This window comes from Ranitomeya imitator, chromosome 4 (assembly GCF_032444005.1).
Source record: "Ranitomeya imitator isolate aRanImi1 chromosome 4, aRanImi1.pri, whole genome shotgun sequence".
NCBI classification, from domain to species: Eukaryota; Metazoa; Chordata; class Amphibia; order Anura; family Dendrobatidae; genus Ranitomeya; species Ranitomeya imitator.
In genome coordinates, this window is record NC_091285.1 from 436006971 (window position 1) to 436031745 (window position 24775).

The 24775-nt window shown below is 45.1% G+C and overlaps 1 protein-coding gene across 2 annotated transcripts in view; it reads right to left on the minus strand.

The window, feature by feature from the left end:
- Positions 1-24775, minus strand: part of TLN2 (talin 2) — a 328992-nt gene that overhangs the window by 108659 nt on the left and 195558 nt on the right. For both annotated transcript variants that reach the window (XM_069765599.1, XM_069765598.1), the window contains exons 23-27: positions 23883-23996; positions 18469-18582; positions 13563-13697; positions 13359-13487; positions 12447-12549 (exon numbers count right to left, since the gene is read on the minus strand). In XM_069765599.1, the coding sequence (XP_069621700.1) occupies positions 12447-12549; positions 13359-13487; positions 13563-13697; positions 18469-18582; positions 23883-23996 (595 nt within the window). The remainder of the gene's footprint in view (positions 1-12446; positions 12550-13358; positions 13488-13562; positions 13698-18468; positions 18583-23882; positions 23997-24775) is intronic.

Genomic DNA, 24775 nt, shown 5'->3' on the forward strand with positions numbered 1-24775 from the left:
AACATTAATCATGTAGGAGCTGTTAGTTGTGAAATATATGTCAATCTATGCTTATGTCAATCCATGCCTACCAGACCACATTGGTTACCAGTTACAGGTGATAACATGCCAGTATATCTATAGCAGAGTAAGAATTCTTGGCCATTTTTGGAATCCCATAAAAGTAAATTCAGAGAAAATTGCACATAAGCAGTCACCCCTGCCAGACAGGATGCCTCACCCTCTAAATTGGTGAAGATCCCAAAGGTGGCACTTGCACCTATCAGACCCCAAACCTTTAATTCCGTAATGAAAAGTTATCCATATACTTTGCATATATTAACATGATTATGTGAGTTTGCGGAGTTCAGGCAGAAGACAGAAATCGTTTTTATTATTGACCTATTCTTCGGATAGGCCATCGATATCTGATCGGAAGGGGTACAACCCCCGACACCACTGACAGCGGCTGGAGGTTCTCGGATGCTTTGCGGAACACAGCAGTTGAGTCTATCTTTAGTAGCCTTGGCCAGATCCACTCCCTATTCAATTGCCACCATAGAAATCACGGAGCTATTGGGTTCCAGCAGAATCTGAGAACTTCTAGTTACCAGTGGCACCTGTAACAGCTGATCAGTGAGGGTGCCAAGAGTTGTACCTCCACCAATCAGATATTGATAGCCTATACCATGGCTAGGCCATCAGTAAAAAAAAAAAAAAAAAAATAGTGACCAAGACCTTTAAACTTACATAGGACTGCCTCTGTTGGCATAATTATTAGGCATGTGGGCAGTCAGAACCCTATTTGCGGTCTCTAAATCCACTGACAGCAGGCAGAGATCTTGACATGGTGAGAAGTCATAAAACAAAAGTTGCGCATTACAAATTTCATTATGCACTGAATACGATTTTATTACAACACATCTCTGTGGCTAATTAAAGCGTAACAATCGTTACAATTTTTTTCATATAATAAACAAATAGTACACATGAAAATAAACTTTGTAATATATCTTATCAGATACAACTGCTTCTTTCTCTGTCAGGAATGATTGCTCATTCTCAATCTGAAAACAGATTACTGAGATAGAAGATGGATATTGGTAATGAACCGATTTAATGTAGATGGGAGAAGCTGAGCTAGAGGTAGAGCTTCTCCCCCCTCCAGTATTCACAGAATCTTATCAGCACCAACTGTCATCTCCAATCCTAGAAGGAAAGTCTGTCTTCACCGAATTCACATTTCATTGGGAATTTTGAGAATGAAAAAAGCAGAAGAAAAGGAAAGAAGCAGATTTCTCTGATAAGACCTATCACAAAGTGGCTTATTTTCACATATACTATTTATTTATGAAATTATATTTCAAATGTTGTTAACACTTTAAATATACACCCCGCTAAAATGTATTCTCCTAAACGTTTGAACATATTCATAACATCAATTCTAAAATCAATGAGAATACAAAAGTTTACCGAATTAAATGCAAAGTCATTATCTTAATTGAATTTATCCACTTTATCATGTAATCAGGGGAACTAAGAAGATTCAATCCTGCTCGAGTTCACAAGAGGTTTTTGCCTTAAATGGATGGAATAATAGTGACTGATTTTATGAGGCGAGAGAGAAAAAAGAGCCAAATTTGTACTTGGCTAATATCAGACCAATGGTACAAACTGTGCACATCCAGCAGCCTGGGTGGATGAGGTTTATAACCACATCACTGCGCCCTCTGACCTCAGTATCACTGCAGAAGACGGAGCGGCGCTGGAACGAGGAACAGGTGAATATCTAGCAGCGCAGCGCTCCCCTCCCTGTTAGGCTACGTTCACATTAGCGTTGCGCGCCGGTGCGTCGGCGACGCAACGCACGACGCACAAAAAACGCGCGCAAAAACGCTGCGTTTTGCGACGCGTGCGTCGTTTTTTGACGAAAATCGGACGCACGAAAAATGCAACTTGTTGCATTTTCTTGCATCCGACGCTAGCGTCGGAAACGACGCACGTGTCGAAAAACGCAACCAAAAAAACGCACGCATCCCCTATGTTAAACATAGGGGCGCATCGCCGCTGCGTCGCCGACGCAACAGCGACGCACATTAGCGGAACGCTAATGTGAACGTAGCCTTATACTCACTTGCTCCTGGCACGGTCCCTGCACGTCTGTTCCGCGGCGCCGGCATCTTCCTGTACTGAGCGGTCACAGTTACCGCTCATTACAGTAATGAATATGCGGCTCCACCCCTATAGGAGGTGGAGCCACATATTCATTACTGTACTGAGCGGTACCATGTGACCGCTCAGTACAGGAAGAAGCTGCCGGCGCCGGGGAAAAGATGTGCAGGGACCACGCCAGGAGTAGGTGAGTATAATTAGACAGCCCCCGCTCCCCCTCCCCTGCCGACCCCTGGGTATGACTCGAGTATAAGCCGAGGAGGAGACTTTCAGCCCAAAAAAATGGGCTGAAAATCTCAGATTATATTCGAGAATATACGGTAAGTAATGAATGGGTACTTCCCAATCCTTCAGACTACACCCATCCTCCAAATCCTGCCCGATGTACAGAGCAGTGCAAAATAAACGGATTTTTGGTTCTTACAATAAAATCTCTTTCTTGGAGCCTTCATTGGGGACACAGGTATCCATGGGTGTATGCTGCTGCCGCTAGGAGGCTGACACTATGTAAATAAGGAAAAAATAACTCCTCCCCGGCAGTATAGACCCTCCAACAGGCACAAGTCATCTCAGTTGGTGCTAAAGCAGTAGTAGGAGAAAGTATAAACAAACTCAACCTTTGTACCAACCCACAACAATGGCACATTGGCCAAAAAGGTACAACATAAAGGGAGAGTGCTGTGTACCCCAATGAAGGCACCAAGAAAAAGATTTTACAGTAAGAACCAAAAATCCCTCTTTCTTTCTCACTTCATTGGGGGACACAGGTAAACATGGGACGTCCAAAAGCAGTCCCACGGATGGGGAAATTATTCAGAGAGAAGGAGACTGAGGTCGGCCGGTGGGAAACCACTGCCTGCAGTATCTGACTACCCAGGCCTGCGTCTGCAGAAGCCTGAGTATGCACCTTGTAAAACCTTACGAAGGTGTGAACTGACGACCAGGTTGCGGCCTTGCAAACCTGCAAAGCCGAAGCTTGGTGACAAACGGCCCAGGAAGCTCCCATAGCCCGTGTAGAGTGAGCTCTCACCCCCCAAGGAGGCGGTTTGTTTTGGACACGGTATGCATCCAGAACCGCCGAATGAATCCAAATTGTGGATTTAGAGATGGGGAGCCCCTTCCTACGACCTTCAGAGATGACAAACAGAGGATCGGACTGGCGAAAAGAGGCAGTTCTGGAAAGATAGACTCGAATAGCCCTGACCAAATCCAGTTTGTGCAGAGATTTCTCCAAGGGATGAACAGGGAAGGGCACAAGGAAGGAAGGACGTTTTCCTCATTGATGTGACAAGCTGAAACTACTTTTGGTAGAAAACAAGGAACGGGCCGAAGGACCACTTTATCCAGGTGTAGAATCAGGAAGGGAGAATGGCAGGACAATGCCGCCAACTCGGAGACTCTCCTAATCGAGGTGATGGCGACCAGGAAAGCCACATTCCATGAAAGAAGGGAAAAGGAAATGTCTAAGCGCGTGCTGGAGGGCGCCGAGGACAAGGTTGAGATCCCATGGCTCAAATGCAGGATGGTAAGGAGGCGCTATGTGAGCAACACTCTGAAGGAAGGTCTTTACCTGGGGAAGGGAAGCCAGGTCTGTTTGGAAGAGGATGGACAGAGCGGAAACCTGACCCTTTAGAGTACTCAGAGAAAGGCCCGAATCGAGTCCCGTTTGAAGGAAACCGAGGACTGAAGGAAGGGAAAAGACCATAGGGAACAAACTATTGTCATTGCACCATCAGAAACAGGCCTTCCAACATCTATGGTAGATAAGTGAAGATGCCGGTTTCCTAGCTTGTATCATGGTCTGTATGACGCTGTGGGAAAAACCTGCGTCCTTTAACACCGTGGCCTCAACGGCCATACCATTATAAATTCAGAGATCGAGAATTCGGGTGGAAGAGGGGCCCTTGCGATAGAAGATCCGGACGGTCTGGGAGCCTCCAGGGGACGTCAGATAGCATGTTCACTAGCTCCGCATACCAGGCCCTCCGAGGCCAATCTGGAGCTAGTAAGAGAACGGGGAACCCCCTCTGAATGTACCTTTTTTATGACCCTTGGAATCAACAGAAGAGGCGGAAACAGATAAGGCATCTGGAACTGGGCCCTCGAGATCACAAGGGCGTCGCAGTCTACGGCCATCGGGTCCCGAGACCTGGATACATGCAGGGGAATCTTGTGGTTTGTTCGCGAAGCCATTAGGTTGACATCCGGAACGCCCCACCTCTGACAAATTTGGTTGAAGACGGCGGGGTTAAGAGCCCATTCGCCTGACACGAGCCTCTGATGGCTGAGAAAGTCAGCTTCCCAATTGTCCACTCCTGGAATGTGGACGGCTGATATGGAGGGAACATGGTTGTCTGCCCACCGTAAGATCTTTGCCACCTCCCTCACGACCTGCTTGCTGCGAGTCCCTCCCTGGTGGTTTATGTAAGCCACGGCTGTGGCGTTGTCCGACTGAATGCGGACTGGTTTTCCCATGATGAGGGACTGCCAGTGGAGGAGGGCCAGGAAGATTGCCCTGATCTCCAAGAGATTGATGGGGAGAAGGGTCTCTTGAACATTCCAGTGGTCGTGCGCGGAGATGGAGAAAGACCGCACCCCACCCCTGAAAACTGGCATCAGTGGTGATGACCTGCCAGCAGAGGGGAAGTAATGACCTTCCGCACAGAATGGAGGAGGATAGCATCCACCAAGTGAGAGACTGTCTCACATTGAGAGGTAGGCGAACTGGGCGATCTAGGAAAAGTGGGCTCCTGTCCCAGGCAGACAGGAGGGCCAGCTGGAGAGGGTGAGAGTGGAACTGAACATAAGGTACTGCTTTCTTGGAAGCGACCATTTTCCCTAGTACTCTCATACCGAGCTGTAGAGGCAGGTCGCTTTAGGGCTTTGATGCCCTGCCGACGAGAAGGGAACTTCTCCTTTGGGAGGAAGACCTGGGCTTGAATGGTGTTGAATTCCATGCCCAGGAATTCGAGACGTTGGGTCGGAATTAAGGTGGACTTGTCTTTGTTGATTATCCAACTGAGACGGATTAGTGTGTCCAGAGTGATTTGGAGACTCTGGCTGCAATCCCGGCAATACGGACCCTTGACCAGGAGGTCGTCGATATAGAGGATTATGAGGATCCCCTTTGATCAAACGATGGCCATGACCTCTGCCATTTCCTTTGTGAAGACACTGGGAGCATACGCCAGGCCGAACAGGAGAGCTGCGAACTGATAATGTTGCTCCTGGATCGCGAAACGAAGAAACCTCTGATGCTGTACACAAACAGGAATGTGAAGGTAGGCATCCTGAATGTCCACAGAGCACAGATATTCTCCCGGTTCCATGGAAGTGATCACCAAGGGCAGTGACTCCATTTTGAAGTGTCGAATCTGAAGGTGGCGGCTCAACTGCTTGAGATCCAAAATTGGGCTAAGAGAGCCATCTTTTTTCGGAACTACGAACAGATTTGAGTAAAAGCCCGAAAACCGCTCGCGGTAAGGAACTGGGACGATTATCCCTGAGGCGAGGAGGCAAGCGACGGCCTGGAGAAATCCCTGGGACATGGGAGGGCAGCTTGGGTGGATGAGAGAGGAAGAAACGTCTTCCTGGGGGAGAAGAAAATTAAATTTTGTAGCCCGATGTAACGTTCTCCCTGACCCAGGCGTCGTCGATCACTGATAACCAAGCCTCCGTGAACAGAAGAAGCCTGCCTCCCAACCTGGAAAGATTTCCAGGTGGGGGGTGACCCGTCATTTTGAAGAAAATCTGTGGCTGCAAGATCCGGAAGGTTTAGAGGAGCGGCTCTTAGCCCTCCAGTGAGGGGTAGGCCTGAAGGAAGCTTTCCTTTGTTCCCCTTGGGCAGAAGTACGGTCCTGCTGAGAGGTAACACCTGAGGAGGTGAAGGAACGAAAGGGGCAAAAGGATTGGGGTCCCTTTCTACTGAAGGGGCACCTAGGTTTAGATTGAGGCAGAGAAGTGTTTTTACCACCAGTGGCGTCCGAGATAATCTGGTCCAGCTTTGTGCCAAAGAGCCTGGAGCCCTGGAAAGGCAGACCAGTGAGGGATTTTTTTTTTTAGAAGCGGGGTCTGCGTTCCGCACTTTCAGCCAAAGGACTCAGCGAATGGCAATGTTGTTGTTATTTGCCCTTGCGGAGCAAGCAGCCGCATCCAGGGAGGCATTTAATAGATATTCCCTGCGTGGGCAATCTGGTCCGCTAAATCTTCTAGGTCCTCAGAAGGAGCCGAAGCTACAATGCCACTGCGAAGGATCTTGGCCCAGGCCGATACAGCTTTCACCACCCAAGAGGATGCGAAATTGGGGCAGAGAGAGGCGCCGGACGCTTCTGGAGCACCCCCAGACACAGGGCCACGGGTTCTCGGTACCGGGCCTCTCTAGTTCGGTGCTGAGGCTGTCACGGTGGCTAGGCCCGGTCCGCGACCCTGCTAAGGGGCGTCCAATGGAGGTAGTAGTACAGTCTGTCAGGGGTTCGTGATGCCACCTGTGGTATTCGGTCAGGGTGACAGACGCTGCTGTGGGGTCCACTGGGGTGATGGAATGGCAGCTGGATGGTATGACTTCCCACAGGTGAAGTATATCCCCAGGGCTTCCCAGTAAGGTGGATGGTGATGGTGTGAGGTGCAGGCAATAACGAGGACACAAGGTTGCAGTCTCTTTACCTTTTTACTGTAGGCTTCAATATACTCAGTCCAGAGCACGTTAAACCGGGCTATCAGAGACCGGGCGGTCCGATGGGCACATCCAGAGTTTCCCTCGCAGATGGAAATCGTTGCCTACCAATAACGCCTGTGTGTTGTAGTCCTACCCTGCTGAGCATTCGGAATAGTCCTCACAACTGCTGTTCTCCTTCGTTCGTTCTCTACAGCTTTCTCTCTCTCTTTCGTTCTTTGGTTCCAGATGTTGCTAGTTTCTAACGTCCCCCAGGTATATTTTGGCTAGGACGCCACCCGTTTGACGGGAAGGCTTGGAGGTCTTCCGGGACCCTAGTCTCCCAATGTTGCCCCCTATGTCTTCGTAGGTGTAAAAGGTAGACAGCCAACCTATAATCAACTGTCCAGCGGAATTTGAAGTAAGGCCTGAAGTCAGTTACTCCTACGGTGATCCGGCCACTGACTACGCGCCTCAGTAAGATGTTGCCTTTCTCTCTCGGCACGACTCTTACTGGCTCTCCTTTGTGCTGATCTCGTTTACACTGTTCCACAATATTCTTCCCTTCTTGTCTCTCTCTTAGGATACCGCCGCAAGGTGTGCAGGCGCGGTTCCGTTCTGTTCTGTTCGCTAGGCACCTGCCAGGTTCCCACGCCTGACAGGGACCCCCCTGTCTTCTCCCTGCAACACCCCCTGCCACGGGATGTTGCCTGGTTCCAACCCAGTCAGCTTCTGACTAACTTCCTCCCCAGCCCCTAGTTTTACCAGTGTGAGGAGTGGCCCAATAAATAAAGCCTTTTTCTCCCCCTAGTGGCCGGAGTGTGAAGTGTAATGTGTTCTAGTGATACCTGGTCAGGAGAACTCCTTAGTGCCATCAGACGTACTGCTGCTCCCCTTAGTGGCAGAGCGCTATACTGCAACGACCAGGTCTCTGGGGCGCTGCACTTCAAAGGCTGATTTGGTTAAAGCCTCAATTTGCCTGTCCGTAGCATCCTTTAGAGATGCTGCATCAGGAATAGACACAACTGTCTGCGAGGATAATCTTGACACAGGTGGATCTACTTTAGGTGATTCGGATCATTTGCTCAGAAAGTCTGAATCAAAAGGGTATAAAATGTCCAGACGTTTTCCTCCTGGAAAACGTTTTCTGGGATGTTCCCAGTGTCTAGAAGTAGTGTTCTCAAACTCTTTGTGATTGGGAATGAAAACGGAATCGTCCTGAGAGGTTGCATCTTCCTCCTTAAGTTCAAGGATTTGAATAATAGCCAAAATAAGGCTATCTACCATATCCTGCGTCCCAGAGGTCTGATCTGCATCCGAGTCAGACTCCGACTGAGAAGCTACATCCGACCCGACGTCCGCCTCCAAGGAGGTGGAACAGGTAGAGCGGGGTATTCTGGATAACGCAGTGGGGTCCGGTGAACTGGATGAGGAGCTAGACAGAGTCCTCTTCCTGGATCTTTTCTCAAGTCTGTCCCTGTGAGAGTCGTGGTCAGGTGCGAGTGAATCGCCATGTGAGTCGTTCGTAGCACTGGTGGCAGCAGAAAGAAGCGGAATGCGTTCTAGGACCTGTACCAGGGACTGAGACACTTTGGTCAGGTCAGAGACTGACTGAGACATGGCAACAGCCCACTCCGGGGGAGGGGGAGTGCACTCATCCCGAGTATTAGTGACTTCCTGAGGGACGGACATGGTGGAAGGACTGCAGGATGGACAGAAAGGAGATGGCTGGCCTGAAGCCCACTTTCTCTTACAGCAGGCACAAGCGCAGTGAATCACTGTAGGGATATAGCCGGGGGCCACTGCGGGGTTGGGCATAGGTAGAAACTGAGTGACACCTGTAGCAGGATGCCAAGAAGACGATACTGCTGAGGGAAAAAGTACAGGCCAGGGGAGGAGGAGTGCAGAGCCTACCAGACACCAAGCGATGAGCGGCAGCGCAGGAAGCTGTGTCCCCCGCTTAGAAGAAGACCTCGTGGCCACGCGACACGAATGGTGAGGGAAGCTGTCCTGAAGCGATAGCTGCGAGCTTCCTGTAATTAGCGCACAGTTCGGGCGCGCTGAAAAGGAGGCGTGGCCAGCCGCAAAGCTTAACCGACGACCCGATAGGGGCATGTCCAGCCCGAGAGTGTCCAATGCCAGCGCTGGGACCAGGAGGCGTGCCCAGTGCTGTGAAGAACCGGAGTCTGGTTAGGCCAGAAAGAACGGATGTGGCCTGCCGGAAAACACTCTGCCGAGGAGAAGAGGCAGTGAATCGGGTACTGCGAAGGAAAAAAGGGCAAAAGATTTGAATAAATGGCCGCGAAATGTCCGATGGCTGCAGTAGGTGAATGCTGCAGCGGCGAGTGCTGCGGGCGGTGGATGGGGGGGTCTGTACCTGCTTGAAGATCCGTCCCTCTTCATAGCTGAGGATTGCGTCAGGAGTCCTCGGGAGGTAGAGAGGGTCCTGGAAGAGAAGATCCTCCTTCCCGCATCATCTCCGGATGGTGCAGAAGACGGCGTCAACCCCTTCCCTTACGAGAAGGGGGGAGGTCACCACAGGTGACCACAGTCTTCCTCTCAGCCCTCTCCGAGGAGAGAGGTGAGGAGGGGAAAAGGCAAGGACTGGCCACCAAGAAGTCACCTTGAAACACCCATAAGGGTGACAGGGGACGAAGTCCTGCCAGCGGGTCCGAGAGTGGGCGATGTGGGAAGTACCATACTGCTCTCGCGGTCGCTTAAATGTGGGAAAAACAGGGTGAGAATCTGCAACCTGTTACCCAAAGAGATAAGTCTGAAAAAGAAAGGGAAAATGATTAATAAATTCACAAAAACCCTGTAAAGAAAAAAAAAACGGATCTGGTGGTTAGATCCAGTGGTTAGATCCAGGTCCGCCTCCTACAGATACTAAGCAAAAACTGGGTTGACTTGTGCCTGTCGGAGGGTGTATACTGCCGGGAGTTATTTTTTCCTTATTTGCATAGTGTCAGCCTCCTAGCGACATCAGCATACACCCATGGCTACCTGTGTCCCCCAATGAAGCGAGAAAGAAAAGAGAATTAAAAGGACTGACAACACTTCTCCATTTATTACATAGCGTCAGCATTCTCATCATTTACAGAAAATTAGTCACCGACTCCAGGAAATGGCAGCAGCGAAAGAAATTACTTGCTACATTCATTAAGTGTAGTTGTGAGATGCTTACATTGGGAAGAACAAGTAAAAAAAAATTGTTACTTCTATAGAGACTGCTATGGAAAGCAATAACCTAATGTTACATCACTAGAGAGTAAGGGGGGATTAAAGGCATAATTTATTTAAAGGGGTATTCCCATCTCATATAATTATGGCATATGTATTGAAGATACAGGTCCCAGCAATGGACGTGCGGGCCTGTGTCTATACGTGCAGGTGTGTCTCTATGTACAAGACGCGTTTCGAGAATTACCTGCGCTCTTAGACTTGGTTTGAATTATCGCAGGTAGCGCTCGAAGCGTGTCTGGTGATGAGACGCCCAAGTCCATGCCCCACACCTTAGATTGTTGATGTTCAACTATTCATCTTTTTGTCCAATATTTTTTTTTTTACTTTTTGCAACAAAGAAGTATGTTTTACATATACCCAGATAGGAAGCTGTATCCTTCCTTTGACTCCTGCATATACCAGGCGTCGATCGTGGGCTTCCATGCCGATTGTTACTCGAAAAGGATGAGCTGGTCTTATTTCCTTCTACATGCTATATGTATATACCCGTGCGTGTGTAACATGCATTGTGTATATGGATGTGTAACTTACACACAGTATTTCACACAAACCTTGTATGTGTAGCATCTGCATTTACAAATCCCGGCAGCATAGACAGTTTATAGGTGTAAACATGTCAGCAATCGTCCAACGAACGCGCAAAATAAGCAGCAGCTTGGTGATTGGATTGTTTATGCCAGAACAGAAATCCTTGTTCTCAGCAGCACATCGCTGGTGTAAGCTGCAGATGTGCTGCTGATAACATGATACTGTATGGAGACAGATTGATCTATTCGTGATTGATGGGCGCAGAACAGTTTTTCTTATCCTATATAAAGAAGCATGGGAAACAAGCACAGGAGGAGGACTGCAATATTGGTGTTCACAGTCGTTTTAACTGCCTGAAATCAGCGCATGAAATGTGTGTGATGGTGCAATATATGAGCATTTGGGAGCCACTTTAAACTTCTGCCCAGGTCCCCACTTTGTCTAAGTCCTGCCTGCATCCACTATACATTTATGCCCTAACCTGTGCATATGCCATAAATGCACAAGGTGTGGATACCCCCTTGAATGATCTATTTTTGCAGGTCTTCCAATTTGTCAGTTACTATGATTGCTTAGGATGCAATGCCCTTACAGGAGGTCACTCCAGATGATCTGGGAGGGCTCAGGGTGGTGTTTATCAGGACACAGAAGCCTCCTACAGCAGAGGGCTTTTCTGGGCTCTGAACACATTTGTGCAGTTACGGTACATTATGTGGCTACAAATTGCTGAATGGCGATAATGTGCAATATGCACACCATCAAACTTCCCCTGTATTTCCAGGAGGAAAGTAAGCAAATTGCACATTGCAGTCACATGCACATACAAATGTAGCCGGCTCGTGACTAACAAGGCAAATCGCAATCGCATACTTGTTGTCCACATGACGCACTCCAGCTAGAAATATAGGGAAAGCCTGATAAGTGTGCACATTGCACACAGACAATTCCGTAAGCTGAACCAATGACAAATAACTGCAGAAATTTGTCTAGAGCCCGGAAAACCCCTTTAAGTTGGCCTCATACTTTTTTTCCCTCCCCCCCACTTAATCCTACATACACATGAACTATGGAGGGAGGTAAAAATTCACTATCAAAAAAGTTTTAGCAGATGCTAAATTCCCAAAGTGTCAGCATTTGATTTCAAAATACCAAATCCTTATCCCCCCTGATATTATTTGCAGGCGGAGAGTCAGGAGGTTCCAAACACATTAAAGGGTCTAGTGATGGGCGAACATACATGGATAAGGTGTTATCTGAGCATGCTCATGTGCTAACCAAGTGACTTCGGCGTGCTAGAAAAATATGTTCCGAGTCCCCGTGGCTGTTCAACAGCCACATCACATACATGGATTGCCTTTTTGTTAGACATTCCCTGCATGTGTTGCTGCTGTCGAGGAGCCACGAGACATGCAGACGTGGGGACTCAAACATATTTTTCTAGCACGCTGAAGTCACTTGGTTAGCACATGAGCATGCTCAGATAACACCTTACCCGAGCACCTTCACTCACCACAAGTTGGAACACCTTCAACCAAATACTTACGGGGACCACCAGGTAAAGTGGAGGAAACTATTGGTACATGTCCCTCATGCATACTTTATCAAATAGTTTTTAACATACTGCATTTTTTTTGTGATTCCCATAAAAATGTTTTTTCCCCACTTTAGTTGAAAGAAAGGACAATCGTTGCCTACAAGAAAAAGGTGTACTTTCAATTCTGTATTGTAGCTAATGATGAGCAGGTTGTGAAATAGAGCAGATATTAAGACATCCTGCTATGGCACAACTATTCACAATAGAGAATGAAAAATGATTTAATGGCATACTGGATTACAAACATATGATACAAATCATATCTGAAGAAACTCCTACCGGTGTAGTGTTCGTTCCCCTGTGCTGCACATGTCAGCAGCTGAGCCATGGAGGAGCCAACAGTCTTGGATGTGCTGCCAAGGTCCTGGGCACACTTCTCCAGCTGAAAATTCACAGAGTAAAAGGAACATGAGAGTCCCTACATGAAGTACAGTATCGGAAAGAATCTACCAACTTGTCTCTCAAGTAGCAAATGTAGAAATCTATTTTTCATTCTGCCACTTTGTCTTCCATAACATTAAGAGACACTTAACGGTGGCCATATATGTAAGAAGAATGGTGACTTTTGGTGGTACGGTTTATGGGGGTGTCCCAATTCTCCACAGATATTGGGCATATGAGGTTTCAACATGCTGGATCCTACTGTCCTCCGCGGTGAGCTGAGCCTCCGATGGCGGCTTACTTTCCCTTTCCTATCGAGTCAACAAATTTAGCCACAAAACAGTTTTTCTTAAGCCTGCAAACATTGAGGCTCAGAGCCACGTAGTATAATGTAACACCTACAGTCTGAGATAATGAAATGCTATGAACGGAATATGTGAACAGTGAGTTGGGTGTTACATACAGATCCCGTGTAGTCCTAGCCAGAATCATTACCCATTAGTATGAATGCCCAGTGCAAATCAATGTGGAGAAAATAGCATTTTTTAGGACTATCACTTACTATCGTTCTCCATCTTATAGCTATTATGTTAGCATATTGCAAACAAGCTTCCAACACTGTACTCAGAGGAATATTGGCAAACGTTTCTATACCAATATTGATGTACTAATACCAGAGAGACAACGGTAACCTAGAGTAAATAGTATCCTGCTTCTATCATACAATAAAAGAATTTGGTCCGGGCCAAGTGTTAAGAATGTATATTTTACACTTCTATTTTAAAGTGCTTTTAGAAGGGTATTCTTTACCGTCTCCCCTGGAAGGGGCTTCAGTTGCCCATCTGTAGCTGCCATCTTTGCATCCTGCAGTTCATTCTTAAGCGTTTGGACGGAATTCAAGGCAGAATCTATTTCCATAGGGCCACAAGCTTCATGGGCCTAGATAACAGGATAATGAAGTTAACTCATCATTCATCTTCCCCAAATACCGGAGCATACACTTGAGTTTCTCACCTTCTGTGTAGCGGTACGCAGCTCCGCCAAGCTGGTAGCCAGGTTCTTGGCGCACTGACCTAGCTGCATGGCAGCTGCTTGATCTGTCACGGTGGGTACAGCAGCTTTGGCAGATGCAACCATCTTGCTTCCAGGCTGTATTACATATTAATAAATTAATCATTTTATAAAGTAAACCATTTCTGTTGGAAAATGGAAATTATAAAAAAAAAAGTTTTCCCAACTTTGCCCTCACTAATATGTACACTGCATTCTTGCATACAAACAATACAACTCATAGCTGCCATATAACACTTATACAGATTGTCCCTTTTCAATTTTTTTTGACCCATTAGTGCATATGAGGTCATATTTACTAGAATAATTTCTATGTAGAATTACAACATAATATTTGTTTTAAATACCATAAATGTGATTTAAAGAGGACTATTAGTCACAAACCAAAAGAATTGTAGGAACTTACGGCAGATGACTATTAAAGGGAACCTGCCATCAGGTTTTTGCTACCTCATCTGGGAGCAGCATAATATAGGACATAATATAGGAAAAGAGACTCGGATTCCAACAATGTATCACTTAGTTTACTGGGTGCAGCAGTTGTGACATAATCAAGAGTTTTTAGGTGTAGAATGCAGCAGAGCTAACCCCGCCCACAGCAGGCTCTTTATGTATATTGTCTATAAACAGTGAGCTGCTTATCACAGGAGGGGGCGGAGTCTGACTAGTGCTCACACAAGCTATAGTCCAGGAGATAAATCGTTCATTATACCTAAACAGCACACAGCCTAATAAGTGACACATCACTGAAATCTGTGTCTCAGCCCCTATCTAGTGCTGTCTTCAGATTACATACCAAAAACTTGCTGACAGATTCTTTTTAACAACCAGAGATGTGTGTAACTGTTCATAGGGAGCTGTTGGGCACATACTCAGCAAAACAGTCAATACAATAGAACAGTTTAGTACAATAGTACAGTTATGGTCAAAAGTATTGACACCCCTGCAATTCTGTCAGATAATACTCATTTTCTTCCTGAAAATGATTGCAAACACAAATTCTTTGGTATTATTCTCTTCATTTAATTTGTCTTAAATGAAAAAACACAAAAGAGAATGAAGCAAAAAGCAAAACATTGATCATTTCACACAAAACTCCAAAAATGGGCCAGACAAAAGTATTGGCACCCCCAGCCTAATACTTGGTTGCACAACCTTTAGCCAAAATAATTGCGACCAACCGCTTCCGGTAACCATCAATGAGTTTCTTACAATGCTCTGTTGGAATTTTAGACCATTCTTCTTTGGCAAACTGCTCCAGGTCCCTGATATTTGAAGGGTGCCTTCTCCAAACTGCCATTTTTAGATCTCTCCACAGGTGTTCTATGGGATTCAGGTCTGGACTCATTGCTGCCCACCTTAGAAGTCTACAGTGCTTTCTCTCAAACCATTTTCTAGTGCTTTTTGGGTAATTGTCCTGCTGTAAGACCCATGACCTCTGAGGGAGACCCAGCTTTCTCACACTGGGCCCTACATTATGCTGCAAAATTTGTTGGTAGTCTTCAGACTTCATAATGCCATGCACACGGTCAAGCAGTCCAGTGCCAGAGGCAGCAAAGTAACCCCAAAACATCAGGGAACCTCCGCCATGTTTGACTGTAGGGACCGTGTTCTTTTCTTTGAATGCCTCTTTTTTTCTCCTGTAAACTATGTTGATGCCTTTGCCCAAAAAGCTCTACTTTTGTCTCATCTGACCAGAGAACATTCTTCCAAAACGTTTTAGGCTTTTTAGGTAAGTTTTGGCAAACTCCAGCCTGGCTTTTTTATGTCTCGGGGTAAGAAGTGGGGTCTTCCTGGATCTCCTACCATACAGTCCCCTTTCATTCAGACGCCGACGGATAGTATGGGTTGACACTGTTGTACCCTCGAACTGCAGGGCAGCTTGAACTTGTTTGTATGTTAGTTGAGGTTCTTTATCCAACATCCGCACAATCTTGCGTTGAAATCTCTTGTCAATTTTTCTTTTCCGTCCACATCTAGGGAGGTTAGCCACAGTGCCATGGGCTTTAAACTTCTTGATGACACTGAACACGGTAGACACGAACATTCAGGTCTTTGGAGATGGACTGGTAGCCTTGAGATTGCTCATGCTTCCTCACAATTTGGTTTCTCAAGTCCTCAGACACTTCTTTGGTCTTCTTTCTTTTCTCCATGCTCAATGTGGTACACACAAGGACACAGGACAGCGGTTGAGTCAACTTTAATCCATGTCAACTAGCTGCAAGTGTGATTTAGTTATTACCATCACCTGTTAGTTGCCACAGGTAAGTTACAGTTGCTGTTAATTACTGTCAAAAACTGAACTCCTCGTGTTCTCTCCCTCTACTAACCTACCTTTGCCTGACATTGCCATCTCCGTGTGCGGTTCCTCCATTACTCCAAAGCAACATGCCCGCTGCCTTGGGGTCATCCTTGATTCTGACCTTTCATTCACCCCCTACATCCGATCATTGGCTCGCTCTTCTTACCTGCATCTCAAAAACATTTCTAGAATTCACCCTTTTCTTACTTTCGACTCTGCAAAAACTCTTACTGTTTCACTTATTCATTCTCGTCTGGACTATTGTAACTCTCTACTAATCGGCCTCCCTCTTGCAAAACTCTCCCCGCTCCAATCTGTCCTGAATGCTGCAGCCAGGATCATATTCCTCACCAACCGTTACACCGATGCCTCTACCCTGTGCCAGTCATTACACTGGCTACCCATCCACTCCAGAATCCAGTACAAAACTACTACCCTTATCCACAAAGCACTCCATGGCTCAGCACCACCCTACATCTCCTCCCTGGTATCAGTCTACCACCCTACCCGTGCCCTCCGCTCCGCTAATGACCTCAGGTTAGCATCCTCAATAATCAGAACCTCCCACTCCCGTCTCCAAGACTTTACACGTGCTGCGCCGATTCTTTGGAATTCACTACCTAGGTTAATACGATTAATCCCCAATCCCCACAGTTTTAAGCGTACCCTAAAAACTCATTTGTTCAGACTGGCCTACCGCCTCAATGCATTAACCCAACGATCCCTGTGTGGCCTATTTATAAAAAAAAAAAAAAAAAAAAAAGGTTCCTCGCATCATGTTCTCATACACTTTATACAGTATTAGCCCTCTGTGTCTGTACTGCTACATACTTAGGCAGATAACTGGTTCATGCAGCTTTACATGAACACCTGAGCCTTACACTATGGCTGGTCCGAATAACTAAAGCAATTGTTACCATCCACCTCTCGTGTCTCCTCTTTTCCTCATAGTTTGTAAGCTTGCGAGCAGGGCCCTCACTCCTCCTGGTATCTGTATTGAACTATATTTCTGTTATGCTGTAATGTCTATTGTCTGTACAATTCCCGTCTATAATTTGTAAAGCGCTGCGGAATATGTTGGCGCTATATAAATAAAAATTATTATTATTATTATTATTATTAAGCATCACATGATTTTTCGAACAGTGCCAATACTTTTGTCCACACCCTTTTTTATGTTTGGTGTGGAATTAAATCCAATTTGGCTTTAGGACAATTCTTTTTGTGTTTCAAGACAAATTAAATGAAGATAATAATACCAAATAATTTGTGTTTGCAATCATTTTCAGGAAGAAAATGAGTATTATCTGACAGAATTGCAGAGGTGTCAATACTTTAGGCCATGACTGTATACTGCTGTGTGAGCCCTAGATTATTTGTTACTTGCTGAAGATTTTAGCTATTCTAAGTCTAAATAGATCTACAAAAATGCAGTGAAGGAAGCATGACACATAAGAAAAGGCATTGCAATGAGTCAGATAACCCATTACTATTACTACCAGAAATGAATTCAGAGGAAGGTTATGTGCCCTGGGGAATCTGACATAATCTGACAATGAATGCACAGAAAAAGCCATCCCTGATCACATGACGTAGCTCCCATCTGAACACATTTTATAAATCAAGTGGATTTCCTGACAAAACCCAAAAGGAGATGGTCATTAAAGGGAACAAATCATCTAGGAAAATTCAATAAAACCTCAAAAAAAGTTTATTTAAAAAAAAACTTTTCCCTTAAAGACAAATGCTGCATTATTCGATACAAACATAGAACTCATAGTTGTCGTATATGGAAACAACGCTTAAAATGCTGTTCCTTTTCAATTTTGGGGGGCCCATAGGACTGCAAAGGTGCAAAATAAACACAGTAGTGCAGAGGTCCCCAACTCCAGTCCTCAAGGCCCACCAACAGGTCATGTTTTCAGGATATCCTTTGCATTGCACAGGTGATGCAATTATTACCTGGGCAAGACTAAGGAAATCCTGAAAACATGACATGTTGGTGGGCCTTGAGGACTGGAGTTGGGGACCCCTGCAGTAGTGCACTCCCCCAACCCCAGACATCTTCCTTAGGTCCATCAGTGCCTCTCCTTCGCTGCTTCAATTTTTGTTAATTGGTTGCAGTGATGACGTCACCTCCGCTGGGAACATCATTGCTTAAGACAATCAGTGAGCTCAGCAGCATTGCAGATGTAGACTGATGCAGCTTCTGAGCTCAGCGATTGGCTGCAGCTGTGAAATGCACTTCAGAGGTGGCACCATCACTGCAGCCAATCACCAATGACCGAAGCAGCGGAAGAGAGGCAACAAATTACCCGAGGAGGGTGTGACGGGTGTACATTACTACATGATATTTTTCACCTGCACACATCAAAGGGTAAAAAAACAAAACAAAAAACAAACAAAACATGAGGCTGATTTAATCTCAGATTTTTCTCTGTAGAAATTTTATCAACACTCATTCGGTACTGTAGTATGCAGCAGGCAATCGTCCTATGGAAACATACCACTAGATTAATGCCGCCATAGGGAAGAACGGTATCTCACCTGTAGAAAGTTCTGGCTGGAGACAATCAGAGCTAGTTGTGCACTCAAATCATCAGCCTGAGCTTGACTGCCTCGTACACCTTGTACCAACTGGGGAATATGGTCGGCCACAGCCTGGGAAACATTGTTTAAAAAGGTTAATATACAAGGGAGGGTATAGCACTATTCACACTATGTATTCCACATAGGCTGTGCATTAAACATTACACATTGGGTACCATATATACTCGAGTATAAGCCGAGATTGTCAGCCCCCCCCCCCAAAAAAAAAATTGCTTATACTCGAGTCCGGGTCAGCGGGTGAGGGGGAGTGATGATGGTCACATGCTCACCTGCACCTGCTCCTGACGCAGTCCTGCATGTCCCATGGTCTCCTGCACCAGCAGCTTCTACCCCAGTTCAGCGGTCACGTGGTACTGCTCATTAAAGTAATGAATATGGACTCCACTCCCATAGGGGTGGAGCTGCATATTCATTCCTGTAATGAGCGGTTCCAGTGACCGCTCAATACAGGAAGAAGCTGCCGGCGCCGGAGACATCTGTCCGGGAGAAGCTGCCAGGGACCGCGCCGGGAGCAGGTGAGTATTTCATATTCACCTTTCCCCATTCCATCGCCGCTCCATCTTCCGCGTCCTCTGCAGTGACTGTTCAGGTCAGAGGGCGCGATGACGTATTAGTGTGCGCGCCGCCATCTGCCTGAACTGTCCCTGCGGAGAGACGGGATGCTGAGCAGCAGCGGGCAGCGACGAGAGGTAAGCATGTCATTTTTTTATTGCAGCAGCATTATATGTGGCACATTGTTATAGGGAGCATCTATGGGGCCATAAATAACTGTATGGAGCATTATATGTGGCACATTGTTAAATGGAGCATCTTATGGGGCCATAATGAACTGTATGGAGCAGGGCTGTGGAGTCGGAGTCAGTTAGTTTTGGTTGGAGTCGGAGTCGGTAGAAATGTACCGACTCCAGCTTTAAAAAAAATGTATTAATATTTCATAATTGAACTTTCATATGAATTTTATAAATGTTACTCAAATATATATGTTCTATCAAACTATGAACAACAGTGATAAGCAGTTCTGCTGGAGATAGAGACATTTCTTACTTCTTGTGTGTCACTGTTCTCCACTGCCCTTATCTAATCTTATACTTGGTTAACCTCATGCTGCCCCAACCCCCCTACCTACAATGTATGAAACTGAAAGTGAAAATGTGTTGCAAATTCTTAGTAGTAAAGCTTCTCCTCTAGACTAGATGTTTGGTGTGCGTCTTCCAAGCATCTCACAGCTGCTACTCAGAAGACGTAGACTGTAAGAAGTATTATCCTTTCAACAAATTTTGCATCAGTTAACTGTGAGTACATGAGGAATAACAGTATTACTGACCACTATATCAGTTGTACGACCTGGCAATAATTTTGTACAATTGTTTTTAGGAAAAACAATTGTCATTTGGACTGTGAATGTAGAATTAAAAACCTGAGGTTGTTCTCTGCTCTCAAAATAATTAGATCAGATTTGAGGGCATCCATGAAGGAGGATCTGACAGAGGCAATACTTTTTCTGAGGACAAATGTATAGATTTCTTCTTATTAACTGCATAACAGTGGTTATTTCATATTTACTTACAAGAGTTTAGAAAAGTTTATAAAAGCTATTTGCTATATTCTAATTGTATTCTAATAAACATAGTTTTTGCTCTAAGTGGTCTGATTACTTATATGATGGTGAGAAACTGAATAAGCACGATGTTAATATTTGACAACAGTAAATTTATTGTTACGAATTGGCCATTTATGAAGGAGTCGGAGCCGGAACCTGATAAAATCCAGGAGTCGGAGTCACAACTGTGGCCTACCGACTCCACAGCCCTGTGGAGCATTACATGTGGCACATTGTTATATGGAGCATCTTATGGGGCCATAAAGAACTGTATGGAGCATTATATGTGGCACATTGTTATATGGAGCATCTTATGGGGCCATAAAGAACTGTATGGAGCATTATATGTGGCACATTGTTATATGGAGCATCTTATGGGGCCATAAAGAACTGTATGGAGCATTATATGTGGCACATTCTTATATGGGGCATCTTATGGGGCCATAAAGAACTCTATGGAGCATTATATGTGGCACATTGTTATATGGAGCATCTTATGGGGCCATAAAGAACGGTATGGAGCATTATATGTGGCACATTGTTATATGGAGCATCTTATGGGGCCATAATGAACTGTATGGAGCATTACATGTGGCACATTGTTATATGGAGCATCTATGGGGCCATAGTGAACTGCATGGAGCATTATATATGGCACATTGTTATATGGAGCATCTATGGAGCCATAGTGAACTGCATGGAGCATTATATATGGCACTTTGTTATATGGAGCATCTATGGAGCCATAGTGAACTGCATGGAGCATTATATATGGCACTTTGTTATATGGAGCATCTTATGGGGCCATAATGAACTGCATGGAGCATTATATATGGCACATTGTTATATGGAGCATCTTATGGGGCCATAATGAACTATATGGAGCATTATATATGGCACACTGTTATATGGAGCATCTTATGGGGCCATAATGAACTGTATGGAGCATTATATGTGGCACATTTTTATATGGAGCATCTTATGGGGCCATAATCAGCATTTGTGCAGCATTATATGGGCCAAATATCCATATGGAGCATCTTATTGGGCCATAATCAGCATTTGTGCAGCATTATATGGGGCATATTTTAATATGGAGCATCTTATGGGGCCCATCATGAACTGTATGGCGCATTATGTGGGGCTCCTGGTTCAATATGGATATTCAAAAACACAACCTACTGATGCCTCAATTAATTTTACTTTTATTGGTATCTATTTTTATTTTTTACATTTACCGATAGCTGCTGAATTTTCCACCCTAGGCTTATACTCGAGTCAATAAGTTTTCACAGTTTTTTTGTTGCAAAATTAGGGGGTCGGCTTATACTCAAGTATATACGGTATGTTCTATCAAAACTGCTGTAAAGGAAACCTGGGAGACTTGCACATCTACACCAATCATATTGCAGCTCATTTTTCACAGGCTCTTTTAAAAATGAACTGGCTACAAGGGACTATGATATCAATTTTGCGTCGCATAAGTTTTGATAAATCTCCCCAATTCTCTCTCTCCATCTGTTCTAATACAGTTAGAGGTAAGAAAGCAAAATTAAATATTGCATTTGGCATTGCATCCTCAATTCTGGCCAAAAAGATGATTATTCAAATACCGTATATACCCGAGTATAAGCCGTCCCCCCTAATTTTGCCACAAAAAACTGGGAAAACTTATTGACTCGAGTATAAGCCTAGGGTAGGAAATGCAGCAGCTACCGGTGAATTTCAAAAATAAAAATAGATGCTCCATACCGTTCATTATTGCCCCATAAGATGCTCCATATAAAGCTGTGCCACATATAATGCTCTGCACCGTTCATTATGGCCCCATAGATGCTCCATATAAAGCTGTGCCATATATAATGCTCTGCACCGTTCATTATGGCCCCATAGATGCTCCGTAGAAAGCTGTGCCATATATAATGCTCTGCACCGTTCATTATGGCCCCATAAATGCTCCATATAAAGCTGTGCCCCATATATAATGCTCTGCACCGTTCATTATTGCCCCATGGATGCTCCATAGAAAGCTGTGCCATATATAATGCTGCTGCTGCAATAAAAAAAAAAAAAAAAATCACACTCACCTCTCTTCGCTCAGGACGCCGGCGCTTTCAATATTTACCTGCTCCTCGTGCGGCTACGTCTCCAGCACTGACGCTCAGCAGAAGGCGCGCACTGACCACGTCACCGCACCCTCCGACCTGAGCGTCACTGCTAAAGGAGGCTGCAGACGGAGCCGCACCGGAGCGAGGAGCAGGTGAATATCGCGCAGCGCTCCCCTCCCCGTATACTTACCTGCTCCTGGTGCAGTCCCTGGCTTCCCCGGCGCTGCATCTTCTTCCTGTATTGAGCGGTCACAGTTACCGCTCATTTACAGCAATGAATATGCGGCTCCACCCCTATGGGAGGTGGAGCCGCATATTCATTTCTGTAATGAGCGGTGCCATGTGACCACTCAGTACAGGAAGAATCTGCAGCGCCGGGGAAGCCAGGGACTGCAGGGACCGCGCTGGGAGTACGTGAGTATAATTACACAGCCCCCGCTCCCCCTCCCCTGCTGACCTCCCGGTATATGACTCGTGTATAAGCCGAGAGGGGGACTTTCAGCCCAAAAAAATGGGCTGAAAATCTCGGCTTATACTCGAGTATATACGGTATTCCATTTTAATCTACATCCTGCATCTACAAAAACTCCAAAATGTGTATTTCTCTCCTAGCTTCCTTCTTCTAGAGACAGCAGCACCTGTCCATGGGTTGCACTTGGTATTGCAGGTTAGCCTAACTAAGGTTGAGACTACACCAAGATTAGTGCTGGGCAAAAGCAATTCTCAGACAAGTAGTGTCACAATAAAAGTCACAATAGCATGCGACTTGCATTGAAGTTTATGGCAAGCGAGTGACAAACAACGACAAATTCCAACAGATTTTGAAACTTTTGTGACTGTCTCAGTAGGTCACAACACAACACCATAGGAAATCATTAGATGTGACGCCCATTACAATCACAATGTTGTGCGACAAATTACTGTACCGCCAACACATGACCTCCAACTTAAAGCTGAATTTTTGTGTTTTTTCTTTGTATTTTTGCATTCTGTGCAAGACAGGGTGTGGCCTCCCTCTCCTGAGCTGGAAATTAAATTTAAAAGCTTTTGTCTGCCCTTATTCACACACTGAGGTCAACTCTGACATATGGTAAGGTTTTTAATATTAGACAGCGTAGGACTGTCTCAATCAGGGTCACATTGTCGATGGTGGGACGGCTTTTATGCTATTTTTGATCAAAACAGTATTAGTAAGAACCCAGTGTTATTTAAATGCACTTTTGCTTTTCACTTAGTTAAAACAGGGTTTTTGTTTATTTTGCTTCTTGCAGGTTTTGAACACATGACCTCCTGTATAAATGTAAGTGTATAGGTTGTGCTGCAATACCACTTGGAACCTGTGGTTAAGTGTGGCACTATTCTGGGAAGAAATGCCATGTTTTCTTAAATCTTGTACTATCACAAGTAAGCGAAAGGAGGGCAAGAGTAGAAAAATCATAGTGATTGATAGCTTTTGGACAACAAGGACAGGTTTGGGTTAGACAGCCCTGACAAATCTGCCCTAACGTCATGTGTCCACAGAAGGTCATAGCACTTGCCAGCACTAGAGTAACATGGACTAGTCCTTCATTATACTTTCTAAAACCGATGCATACAATGAGGCACGGCTGCTGGAAAATAAAATGTAGTGGTGTCTCAGTTACCTTGCAGCTCTGGACCAGTTGCTGATGAGCAGCCATGTTCTTGTTTGAGACTGACGCATTCTGAGAAGCTGCGATTGTCTGGGTAGCTGCTGCAGCGGCTTGTTTTGCTGCGGCCTGCAAAAATAAAGCAGAAAACAAATGAGACACCAATGCCTACAACAAAAGAGCAGTGAGGAATGAATGATCAAATGAAGAATCATATATAAAAGTTATAGCAATGGTAAAAAAATATTCCTCAGTCATCAAAATATGTGTTCCTAATTTCATTTTCTATGGCGTGGGGCACATTCAGTCTGTGGGAGAAGTATCCCGTTTATGATGAAGCCCTTACAATGTGACTATAAAACGACAAATGCTTTTGGAAACGTTCGCTGGTTAATACTTGTATAAAACTAGATTTGAATGGAATGTAAACATAAATTGGTCCGTTCTCTTCAATATTGGATTTAGGGAATGCTGACATATTGCACTTATTACACCCACTTGGGTGGAGAACAATCCCAAAAGGGAAAGGAGACAAAGGGTTACATGGAAATCCATGCTATGAACTCTCAGCCTTAAGAACACATTTTAAAATGTATTTTCATTAAAGTTAACATTGTAGGGAGCTAAATTTTTTAAAAATGCACTGACATGGCTGGTGGGCTCGCATGAAATGGCCGATGTGTGCGCTAATTAACTGAATTTGAGAAGTATATTCTATATAGAATTAATGAAGTCCACATTTCATATAATCAATGTTTGCACACATCTTTGTGCATACAGAGTGCTGCTGTGTTTTGTTTGCGGAGATACAAAATCTGCTATAGTGATGTAATACATATACAGTGCCTTGCGAAAGTATTCGGCTCCCTGGAATGTAAATTTTTGGTGAAGAATCAACAAGTGGAAAA